The sequence below is a fragment of the Cydia amplana genome, chromosome Z, assembly GCF_948474715.1.
Source record: "Cydia amplana chromosome Z, ilCydAmpl1.1, whole genome shotgun sequence".
Taxonomy (NCBI): domain Eukaryota; kingdom Metazoa; phylum Arthropoda; class Insecta; order Lepidoptera; family Tortricidae; genus Cydia; species Cydia amplana.
The window spans coordinates 6,457,016-6,469,865 of record NC_086096.1 but is presented as its reverse complement, the minus strand read 5'-3'; the positions used below and the strand labels follow the sequence as shown (position 1 = coordinate 6,469,865).

Here is a 12,850-nt window from a genome sequence, read left to right as displayed (position 1 = left end):
TTTATTACATATAAAGTTAGAGACCATATCATGTAGTCCGTCTTGCTTCTAGAAATCGCAACAAGCTAGCACGCCGAGCGACTCGTAAATCTGAAAATAATTAGCCATGATTTGACTGGTGGCTACACATGAAAGAAACTTAAACGCAAATAACCGTTGTGCCATTTGAACCGCACTTTACATAAATATGCAATTATATATCAAGTTAACTGCCGGTCATGCAGCCTGTTCTTAGAATAAGCTATCGCAGTGAAAGAGTTCTTGCCAACGTTTTTAATCGTTTGGTAACGATAGCGTACTTGTAAATAACTGGTATGTGTTCCCCCTAATACTCGTTCCCTGAACTGTTAATTATATTACGACTATTTTCCCGTTGAGGCAGATTTGCATGATAGTTCAACTTATGCCAAAAGCTATTAGTAAGAATTAACCGAACAAGTAAATATATGGTGTTAATCCTATCCTAATGATATATGTATTAGAGTCATAATATTGTTAAAGAAGGGATCAGGGCTATAACCGCGAAAATCGAAGTTCGGAAATTGCGGGCATTTTTCTCTGTCACTCTAATTACGCTTTTATTGGAGTAAAAGAGAAAGATCCCCGCAATTAGCAAAATACGGTTTTCGCGGTAGCCCCTCTATTGTCGAAATGTTGATGAACCCAGTAGCGTTAGGTATTTAACGTTTATTTATTAATAAAATTTAACGTTTAATATCGAATATCGAGCTAACAGCGAACGTGTAGCGTAGCGTGGTCATAACTTTTTATGAGTGATTGGGTATAGCGCACCCTGACACGTAAAATTATTACTTGAAACACATATAAATATGGCAAAGATACGCCGTCAGTTAAATATCTGGTAGGAGGGCGCCCAAACATTTTTAATAATAATATAACATTTTTCTCAGACCCGTCGGATACCGGAACAGACAGTTGTATAAACTGTTGACCTGTCGTATCATCAAGTAACAGTAGCAAAAGTGGCTTTCCGGATGCCGTGCAGAAATAGCCAGCCTTCGGGGTTTAATGTCAAATTCAAAGTCTGAAAATAAAACTCATGTCATATAAAGCTTTCCGGGAATATTAAGCTGCCGCCTCGAAAAAGCGCAAGCCATTAACGAAAACACATTGTACTGCGGGCCTACCGCGAACCACGTTCGACGTGTTGCCTCCCTGTCACTCTTACGTACGAATTTACAAGTGCAACAGAGAGGCAACACGTCGCACGTGGTTCGCGGTAGGCCCTCTGGAGTCAGTAATTGCACGCGACCAGTGCAGCAAATGAGCGCATCCACTTAGCCTTCAGGTTAAACATACGCTCTTTCACTAATTCCAGTGGTAACATAGTGACGGGAAAATTGTATTTTTATTCAGCTATTATTTCTATTTGCCGCGCCAGACGCAAATAAATGGAGTGCTATTAGTTTGTATCCTTTGTCGCTGTCTAGTTGGCGCGTGGCAGCTCCCCGCTACTATGAATCAATTAGTAGCTTTACATATTCCCTTATTAGACTTTTATGAATACGTTGCTTCATGTGAATACCTAAATTACTAGTTTTACTCGCCAAAGGCGATATGTTATAAAACTTTTATCGAAACTATCAAATGCGAAGGCATATTAGACTATAGACAATGACATGCTGACGATATGACAATCAAGTCGCTCGATAATTATTTATTAAAGTTTATTTTAAACAATAACAATTGTGTATAAAATAAATGTAAGAGAATACATAAATGTTTGTAAAGAAAATACATCAATCTTAAATTTCTGCAACTACATAGCTTGCTAAGTCTTCGCCCTTATTAAAATTCATTTAAAATTATTAATATTTCTTAGGGCGTTCGACCGGCCGCCTCGCCTCGCCCGCAGCGCGCCATGTGCGCCTCCCATTAAAATGTTCGTACCGATCGGACGGCAACTGTAAGCGAAATAACGTTTTATCTGAAATCGATCTATTGAGGTTTGCATAGTACTGTACACACCGAACTTCCACAATTGAATTTAGCGGCTGCCAGCAGTTGTAAATACGGTCTGAAAAAAGGACAATGCCCGCCTGTTTGTATGAATATGAACACGCAACGCAATTCGTAATCAAACTTCCATTTCGATATTTTTGTTTACTAATCCATTTGTAGTCAGCTTTTTTCTCTCGCTTGATAAATTAATCCTATGATAAATACTTACCTACACCGCGATGGTTTCTATAGTTCATACTTTTAACATCCCTTATTTTCTCAATTTAATATTCATAAACTGTAATAAATTAGTACCTGTTACAAGCATTATACTTTTAGGCAGCTTATTTGTAAAATAATGTAGAAAACACCGTGGATCAAAATCATCTATGAGTCTTTAATTAAGTAATAAACAGATAAATATTAAGAAAAAACGTTATTAGTGCCCCGTGTTTATGTACCTAAGTATATGTGTACACAACTGATGTCGAAATTTACGTCAAAAAATGTTAACAGACAAGGCTACTTACGTATACCGACACGTTACTTACACATAGACATAGACCACATAGTCCTTTATAAGCTTTTAAGCTATTATGTCATGAAGCGTCTCAGTGGATATTTTATGTAACATTATTTAAATACAAATATGGAGAGTACAAACTTGCCAGTGTTGGCTGTATGTACAAAGTGGGTAGTTAGGTACCTGCATATTTGCGGATGACACACGTCAAATATTATGAAAATTTGTGCTTATAAAAGTTCACATTTTTGCCAGTCGAACGCAATTATATCTTGGAGTTTTCCTTTCACGCAATTCGCACATAGCCAGTCTAGGTATCTGTCTTACCATTAAGCCCTTTAGTGATTTAGTGTGCCGCAAATTCGGATTACACGCATTTAGGACCAAATGAAGGTATTAAAACGATTTCTAGCTTGCTGAGAATAATTTTTTCTAAAAAATCTGATTTGTTTGGCCTAACATTGCAATCACAAGCATAGTGCATCCTCGGGATATCTGACAACCTTACTCTCGTTCAACATTACATACCTATTCTGCCTTTACCTCTAGCCGCCCAGAGACCTATAAAAAGGTCTCCTGTTCCATTCTAATTTGAACTTTGTGTTGTCAAAATAAAATTTCATTTTGCTTGGCAAGGTTTGACGTATCGGCGGCTAGAGGATAATAGACGTTATAGGTAACCTTTTATTGCGCTATTTTCCTTCAGTAAGTACCTATAATGAATGTTTGCTAAAACACGACTGGCTCTACATCAACAATCGTCCCAGGTGGCCGGTTATGCGTTCATGCGTTTTGAATATCAATAAAACTCGCCATGTTACTTACATTTTAAATATTTATATCGATTATATGAATAAACGCTTTTTTACCGACCATTGACTGGGTTTGCAATGCCCTGTTTAGTTATTATTATTATAAATCTACTTACCGTTGCTACAGTAGGAAGTGCGTCTAGTTTAGTACAGTGGGCCAAGAAAGTGGTCTACCAGTTTTGACGAAAGTTTCTGCGAGATCTAACGATCGCTAAGGTTGACAATTGTCACATGACGTTCAAACGAACCTCAACCGTAGGGTGGTAGACCACATTTTTGGCCGACTGTACATAGATGTTTTCCAATTTCAAAAGCGGGGGCTTTCGAAGTTAAACTTGATCATAAATTGAGACCAGTGCTGAAATAGAGACTGGTATTGTATACTCAGCTAATACGATTTTAAAGGCGTCCTCAAGTGGCGCAATATCGCTTTAAAAATCAAGTTTATTTTTAAACGCAGAATAACTTTAAAGCGTAATAAAAGGCCTGTTCCGAGGTATTTTGTCCCTTTTGCTTAAGTTGTTCCGATTGAAACACCGATAAACCGAGTGGTGAAGAGCGAACCGCATTTAAGCACGTTGTTACCTTGACACCACAAGGGCTAAACTAAAAAAAGCGGCCAAGTGCGAGTCGGACTCGCCCATGAAGGGTTCCGTATTTAGGGGATTTATAACGTATTAAAAAAAACTACTTACTAGATCTCGTTCAAACCAATTTTCGGTGGAAGTTTGCATGGTAATGTACATCATATATTTTTTTTAGTTTTATCATTCTCTTATTTTAGAAGTTACAGGGGGGGGGGGGGTAGTTCTTATAGTTTCGGAAAAAAGTGTTTGTTGTTATAAAGCGCACGCGTGTTTTTTGGGTCGTAAAATATCGATTCTTTAACGCTGCATTGGTATTAGTGTTTAGATAATAAAAATACGCTTCATGTGGGATGCGCGATCATGTGCTGTCCAAATGGAATCCGAAAAAGTATTTCAGTATTGTATACCAATTAATGAAGCGCTGGTGGCCTAGCGGTAAGAGCGTGCGACTTGCAATCCGGAGGTCGCGGGTTCGAACCCCGGCTCGTACCAATGAGTTTTTCGGAACTTATGTACGAAATATCATTTGATATTTACCAGTCGCTTTTCGGTGAAGGAAAACATCGTGAGGAAACCGGACTAATCCCAATACGGGCCTAGTTTACCCTCTGGGTTGGAAGGTCAGATGGCAGTCGCTTTCGTAAAACTAGTGCCCACGCCAATTACTGGGATTAGTTGCCAAGCGGACCCCAGGCTCCCATGAGCCGTGGCAAAATGCCGGGACAACGCGAGGAAGATGTATACCAATTAATATAGTCCAATTCAGGCGTAAAAACTTAACCTAAACTGCTCAAGGTTGTCATTGTGACCAGGGATGTTGCGGATGCAGATTTTTTGACATCCGCGGATGCGGATATTTAAAGGCTCACATCCGCGGATGCGGATGTCAAGATTAGGTACTTAGAAAACGTCAAATATTAAATTTTTAGTATTTTTTTATGTATTTAAACGAAACGTTTAGTATTTGAGCAAGAATATAGGTGCGTTATATTTAATAAACAGTAACTTGGCCGACTTTTCTGGATCTAGACGATTTCGTTATAGGTAATGACGAAATTACCTAGCACTTACGCCGCCGCTAAGAGTTCCTGTACCGACTTGATCGACATCCGCATCCGCATAAGCTCCGCATCGATTTTGTGCGGATGCGGATGCAGATGCGGATGTTCAAAATAATGCGGAAGTTCCGCGGTTGCGGATGTTCGCAACATCCCTGATTGTGACTGTGGACATCGACTGCGCACCTAGGTATTCCTTTATCATATCTGCATGAGCTACACCCAAGGTAAATACCAAATACACTTATAAGAAAGGGATGGCAAGAAAATTGTCCACGACAGTAGCTAGCGTGACAATTATATTTTAAATTATGCCATAACGCCTAAGATTACGGGAAATTAAGCTGTCATGGTTTTTTAGGGTTCCGTACCCAAAGGGTAAAAACGGGACCCTATTACTAAGACTCCGCTCTCCGTCCGTCCGTCCGTCCGTCTGTCACCAGGCTGTATCTCACGAACCGTGATAGCTAGACAGTTGAAATTTTCACAGATGATATATTTCTGTGGCCGCTATAACAACAAATACTAAAAACAGAAACGGTTTAAGTGGGGCTCCCATACAACAAACGTGATTTTTGACCGAAGTTAAGCAACGTCGGGCGGGGTCAGTACTTGGATGGGTGACCGTTTTTTTGCTTGTTTTGCTCTATTTTTTGTTGATGGTGCGGAACCCTCCGTGCGCGAGTCCGACTCGCACTTGGCCGGTTTTTTAACGACAGCTTGATAGGTCGATAATTTAGGTATAGGCACTGTGGGAATTGCTTTTCTATTCTGTGTACTCAGCAATGATAGATTGTATACACGATAACTCCAGGTATGTTTACTGGTATACAGTATGTAACTGAACGAAAAGCAATTTGTACTCAAACCCGTTAATGTTTAGGCCATACTGAGCAACTTTTACTATGGGACCAACCCCGAAAACGCGGAATAAAAATTGGATGTTTCATACATTTTGCTGGTCTGATGTTGAAATTTTTTATGGGAAAATCCATTTTTTTCGCGATTTCGGGGTTGGTCATATAGTAAAAGTTGCTATGACCTAAACATTAACGGGTTTGAGTAATTGCTTTTCGTTCAGTTACAGTATTTTTATGATAACATGGGTAATTAATAACGTTAATTAATTGCATTTTGATTATTTAAAAAATGTACTGTGTCAGATTAGTTTCAACATATACAAGCTATTGCAAAATAGAGCCGGTTAAATTGCTAACATTCTGTGTTATGATTTTATCGTAAAAACGTGTTAAACTATTTCTAAAACAGTTTCATGATACGAGTATGAGGGCTACATCTGTACGTCTATACTTGTATGGGCAGTTGTTTACGTTACGTTACTATCTCGTTAGAACAGCTGCAGGCGTTTACCGTAACGTCAAAGAGTTTGGTGGTGTGTAGTGTACTACAACTAGAACATAGGCAAGCCTGTCCTTATATTATTTTTATTTAACACCGATAGTGTCAGCTTATATTACTCCTACAGCTAAATCAAAATCTGACAAAACCTTGGACGTTAATTTTTTTATCAGGCAAATCTTTGGGTGCGCGCATTACTCCTTAGCCATACGATACGGCTAAGAAGAGCTTTGCAGAAACGGCTAAGAAGTCGCTCGTCGCAAATTCGCGCGGGAGGTGCCAGACTTTTTTAGGTTGCAATAAACATGTTTCAGTTAAAAAATGCTTTTAATACTCATGACGTTGGTCCCTAAATAAAGTAACATCTGTCTAGCAGATTCACTTCATGCATTTGTGGTTTTAGCTATTGCGTTTTTGGCTACATATGTTGTATATTTGGGATGTTTGTGCAAAGTTGGGTTTTATGGATTATAATTGGGTGCCCCATTTAGATGTTGAAGCTTGTTTCAGTCGTTACGAGCGTTGGAGTGCTGTTAGTTTAAAATTGGTTCAAAAGTTCGACTGAGGATTTCCATGGACATTTTACAAGTACATATACTTGTACTGTTTAGTTAGGAAATATTGTAGCGCTTTTTTAAAGTTACCAATTCACAAATTAAAAACGATAAATGGTTCGAGACCTGAGAGTTTAAGGACTCGCGAATAGAATTCCCCACGGCTTTTTTATATAGCTAACGAAGTTACTTTGTTCCCATGTGGAACCATCGTAAACCGAAAACGTCTGATGACACATTCCATTCATAAAGTGAACATGTAGTTTTGAAGTTGGCTGTAGGCAGGGTAGGCCGGGTGTTGTCTCAGAGGTTGGTTGTCACATGAAACAACATGAAACATGCTACTCGCATGTTTTACCTAGAATACGTACTTTACCCACCTTTGTTCTCTATTAATAAATTTGAAATATCTTTGCGTGAACTAAACGGTAAACATATTGTCCACAGTCGGCATAGTGTCATACAACATGCCGAAAGGCGACAAGCGCAGCAACGGCGTGGAGCTGACCGACATGATCTACGACGGCACGTGGGGCGACGAGCTGCGCGGCGGGCTCGGGCAGCTGGTCGACGGCAAGTTCGGCGGCGACGAGATACGCGAGGCCTCGCAGAACTCCGCCTGGGTCGGCTGGAGGAACGACACCCGGCCCAACCCGCCCGCCATCGTGTTCGAGTTCGACAAAGTGCGCGAGTTCAGCGCCGTGCATCTTTATTGTAACAACAAGTTCATGAGGGAGGTTCAGGTTAGTCGCTAGCTTCTGTCACAAATATTAAAATCCTACCATCATTTCATTACTGTAGGTTTATTTAAGGTTCTGACGGAAGATCAGCGCTGCGGTCTCCGCAGTATCTATGCTGAGTCAGCGCCTATTCTTTACCACAACACATGACCCTCTACTTATGTAAAATATGTCAAATATGTAAATTGCTATTACTGCTATTAGTGTCAAATTGTATGTTGCCTATTTCTTTTTTGTCTCTTGTCAACTTTCTTTTTGTCTCTTGTTATTATTTATTGTGTCACAAAACATGTAAGTTGTGGTTAACTAAAGATTTTATCTATCTATCTACCCACATAGGCTTGACTGTGGAGTCAAATGTCCTTCGCATTTTACCGAACGAGGAACACAACATCCAATTTACAAATCCATATTGTTATGATGAATACGAATGAATATTTGTTTATTTTTAAATTTTGCGTCTTCATCCTATAACTATAATATACAGTAGATAGTAGACACCAGTAGCATTGTTATTAAATATCTACATTCGTATCTTGATGTTGATACCTTAGTTACTCAACCAGCTGCCTGGGGCATACAATTTGAAAACATTAGCATAGCTGCAGTTGTATCAAGTTGGAAATCTATATGATATATCTACACTACATCTAAGTACAAAATGACTAAACTAATTTTATTTTCGAAAGGTGTTTTCGGAGGCGATCATATCGTTCTCGATCGGCGGCCACCACTTCCAAGACGAGCCCATCCGCTTCACGAACGTCGAAGACAACATATTCGAGAGTTCCCGTAACGTGACCATCAAGCTACACCACCGCATCGGGAAGTGGGTCCGCATCGAGCTGCGGTTCTCCTCGCGGTGGATCCTGATCAGCGAGGTCGTCTTTGATTCGGGTACTTATTGGTTGTATTCCAACACGGGCGAAGAAAATGCACGAATGTCGGGGAAAGTTTTAGAGAGTAGTCACACGATGGGAAAAAACGCACTCAGAGAATTCGTTTAGTACAGTCAGTAGAAATTAGAATGATGTTTTTCGTGTCCGAGGCATTAAGTGTATTAATGTGGGCTGTCGTACTAAACGCACGATTGCTTTTTAACTAAGTACATATTTTTTTAGCAGCGACGTAATAAGTCAATAAGAAGATTACAAAATATGTTTAACAATTTTCTCGTCATACTATTATTTTATAAGTACTCGCTTCCGGGCTAATTAATAAATTTAATACTGTTTCCAATAATCTTCGTTATTGGAAAATTATTTTATTTATAGACAGCACTGAAATCCACTTATAAAAACGCTAGCTTCGAGAACGTTCAGTTCAGACTATATAAAACTATAAAACAATGACCTGCAAAGCCCGTGAACGTCGCTTTATATTTTAATAATCGAAGCTCACTGGAGTTCTGCTACTGAAACATTTATTGGCCATGGCGTTTGTTTATTACTTTATTCCATTACTTATTCTGTATCCACAGACGTCGCTCAAGGCAACTACACTCCCGAGAGCCAGAAACCGTCCGGCGGCAAGGAGAAAACCAAACTTCAACCGAGCAACCCCCAGATCCCCATATCGACCGCGCATCAGGAGGACCCGCTCTACATGGCCATTGTCGTGGGGGTGCTCACGGCGCTGGTGATACTCCTCGCCGTCGCCGTGTTCCTCATCATACACAGGCACAGGCACAGGAAGTGCTTCGCGTCCCCCTTGGCAAAGACCACGGTCTCCCAGAAGAGAGAGGACAGCTATAGCCGCTGCGGAACCTCGTCGCACGTCTCCATGTTGCCGGCGAATAAGATGAATATAGACTGCGCGTTAGATGTTAAGTCCGACGAGTACCAGGAGCCCTATCAGGCTCTCAAGTGCGCGCCGTATTTTAGTTATAGCACCGTGTTGCTAGAGATGAAAGACTTTGTTAAGGATTCTAATACAGCTTTATCAGGTAACTAACTTTTTATTACTAATAAAATCGGCTTTTATGACCTGTACTGGTTTTGCGAGTCTGCTATACAGCTTATTTATGACCTTAAGGCTTGAATGCATCTTTTCCACTTTTGAAGCGAGGTATCATTTATTACACAATTATAAAAAAGTTGTACACCAAAATTAGCCGCAAAGGTTTAGGGGCTATATAAGGCTCCAAAGCCTATGTATCACTGCGACCATCGCTGATCTATTGTGATCAAAGGTTTAGATAATTTGAACATTTTGAATAATATTAAACTTATTTTTGTCGTCCCAACAGATAGCTCAAACTACGACTACGCAGTGCCGGAGCTGAGCTCTGCGCCGCTGCTGACGAAGCGTCGCCTCGGCGACAGCCTGTCGGACCGCGCCACCGAGATCATGGGCGAGCGGCTCGACCTCGACACGGACGCGCGCCTGTCCGCGGCCGGCTCCGTCCGCTCCAAGCACAGCACAAGGGTGGGTCACTCAGGCAGCATTCCATCAAATTGTCTAGAGCAGTGGTTCCTAACCTGGTGGTAATTTCCCCCGTGGTAAAACTGGTATTTTACGGGGGTAATAAGCTAACCTAATATAACAATACAACAAACGTACACGTTTAATTTTTTATTACCATTGGGAGGAGGGGTAAGATCAGGTTCCCTAGTTAGTCATAGGGGTGACCGGACTGAAAAGGTTAGGAACCACTGGTCTAGAGTTATACACAGCTAAGTTGGCAGCGATTTTAATAGCCCAGACGGTGCAAGTGTTATTTTAAACGTCAAACTTCTATGAGATTGTGACGTTCAAATAACACTTGCACCGTTTGGGCTATCAAAATCGCTGCCAACTTAGCTTGGTGTAACTCTACCGTTGTCCCGCATAAACGCGAATTTTCTGATGGTTTGTAAGGTAACAGAAGAAAAATAATCATCGGCTTTACCGCCGAAAGTTCTTACATATATAAAAAAATAAAATGCTTCACAGTCAACTGAGACACGACAGAATCCACGGAAATTCGACATGAACCACGAAAATAATGATCTTCATTACCTTTTATACATATATAAGCGGTTAAACCGCTCTGAAATCTGGCAAATACCTCGACTACATACATATTGCGTATTAATCTGTCAGCTCCCAGCGGCTCATATTTGAGCCAGAACGCTTATGGGTGACGTCATATCGTGGGAAATGACAGGTTAAGTAAGATCGCTTGGGATTTTTGAACGCGTTGGAAACAAAATAGTTGTACTACGTGATGCATCAACACCGGTATCAATCAGGCTTATTGTTGTACATACAGAAACATGTCTCTTTTTGTTAATAGAGAATGACTCTGAACTGTTTATGTGATGTGTCCTATTTCAGTCGGCGAGCCAACAGGAGGTATTCATAGATATGAAGCGGAGACTGGAGACGACCAACGTGATAGAGTTCCCGAGACATCGGTTGCGTATGATCTCCAAACTGGCCGAGGGCGCCTTTGGCACGGTGCGTATACACAATACTTATTTAAATATAGTTTTTATGTTAAACTAGCGACCCGCCCTAGCTTCGAACGGGTTCCACAACACTTTTAATACACCTAAACCTTCCTGTAGAATCCACTGTATTGACAAGTGAAAACCGCACTAAAATGCGTTCAGTAATTTTTGAGTTCATTGCGAACATACATATATACAGACAGACGCGGCGGGGGACTTTATAAGGTTTTAGTGATGTGCTCGTGTTTGCTCGAACCCTTGATCGGGTCGCCTACATGTTTTGTCTAGCCGTAGGCGTTAAAACCCGGCTTAATTTATTCCTGTCTTTCCTTATGTAAAATATTTAAATTGAATAGAAAGGAGAATACCTAAGATATTCTAAAAATTATCCGTATCTGAAGTCAGACCGTACATATTTACTATGCATCTTATGTACTTCATGATGATCACTATGTTTGTGCATACGAATGAAAGTTCCATAAAATCTCCTAGGGTAGACAAGTAGACAGAATACACCATAAATACCATTATAGTATTCTTCTCTTCTTTTAGTGTTCAAGACTAAGTCTTGTATGGGCAAATTAATGATTTTTTTTTTGTTAATTTTGCCTCAGAGATATTTTCAAGTATACAGTTGCTATACATTTTTTACTCGTTATAACATAAGAAAACGAATGCAACCTCGACACGGAAGAAGAAGAACATACATTTGGCAATAAAAAAATATATCATCATTTTACGTTTTGAAACTTGAAATATCTTCACAAAAATGTGACAAAATAATTGCGGCTTTCACATTTTTGCATTACATTTTTGTTGTTGAACGCCTTTTTCCTCCTTGCGTCGTATCCCTCAACATTGAGGGTCGTGACCTCCCTTTTGTATCACTTTCTCTGTAAAAAATATATTAAAATGTTATTACCGCATGTTTCTAAATTTTTCGGGGGCTAATAAAATAATCATTCAATAATTCACAACTATAATAATGAATGATAGTTTAATATCCAGGTGTATGTGGCCGAGGCGGATGGCGTACCCGAGTACAACGGCACTATAACCCCTGAGAAGCGGCTGGTCGCCGTCAAGTTCCTGTGCCACGACGCGTCCGCTAAGGAGAGGTATATCATGTATGCATAGCTTATAGACCGTTCACTACTCTGCCTTCTCATCTTACAGCTTTCCGAATTGCATCTTAATACTTTGACCGCCAAAGGAGTCAACTGAGTCCGACAAGGTTCACGATGACGCGCTGCATACGATAGGCGTGGCATTCGAAGGGTTAATGACAGTATTATCATCAAAGCGTATGCTTTTGGCATATTGACCACAAGAATCTGACTAATCTCCTTAACCAGAGGAAAAACTAGGCCTTATGGATAAGTCGAAACATAGAGTTATGGAAAAAAGTTTTAAGCAATAATTCTTTGCTTTGCTAGTATTTTGTGTGTGTGTGTGTGTGTGTGTGTGTGTGTGTGTGTCTGCGTGCGTGTGTGTGTTAAGTACTAATTTTGCAAGTGCCTACAGGTCAATTCACAAGAGCTGGCACGAATGGTATGGTATGGTATGGTATCTATGTTTGTATGACACCAATAAAATAGCGGCTCTGACTATACGGGTCTGTCCATAAATTACGTCATCTATTTTTGACGATTTTTGACACCCCCTCCCCTTAAAATCATCCAAAAATCATGCTTCGAATGACCCCGTTTCCTCCTACGTCTTGCTACCATCATCCGATGTCTAGACCCCCCCCCCCCCCAATTTGAAATGACGTAATTTATGAATAGCCCCTATGTATACCGATACATGTGTCACTCATAC

At 40.3% G+C, this 12,850-nt stretch overlaps 1 protein-coding gene across 3 annotated transcripts in view; it reads left to right on the top strand.

Annotated features, from left to right (window-relative positions):
- LOC134660886 (discoidin domain-containing receptor tyrosine kinase B-like) overlaps positions 1 to 12,850 on the top strand; it is a 95,832-nt gene that overhangs the window by 77,447 nt on the left and 5,535 nt on the right. For 2 of the 3 annotated variants that reach the window (XM_063516733.1, XM_063516734.1), the window contains exons 6-11: positions 7,303 to 7,598; positions 8,285 to 8,492; positions 9,076 to 9,540; positions 9,844 to 10,022; positions 10,914 to 11,036; positions 12,038 to 12,156. In XM_063516733.1, the coding sequence (XP_063372803.1) occupies positions 7,303 to 7,598; positions 8,285 to 8,492; positions 9,076 to 9,540; positions 9,844 to 10,022; positions 10,914 to 11,036; positions 12,038 to 12,156 (1,390 nt within the window). The remainder of the gene's footprint in view (positions 1 to 7,302; positions 7,599 to 8,284; positions 8,493 to 9,075; positions 9,541 to 9,843; positions 10,023 to 10,913; positions 11,037 to 12,037; positions 12,157 to 12,850) is intronic. The other variant, XM_063516735.1, reaches the window with a different exon arrangement.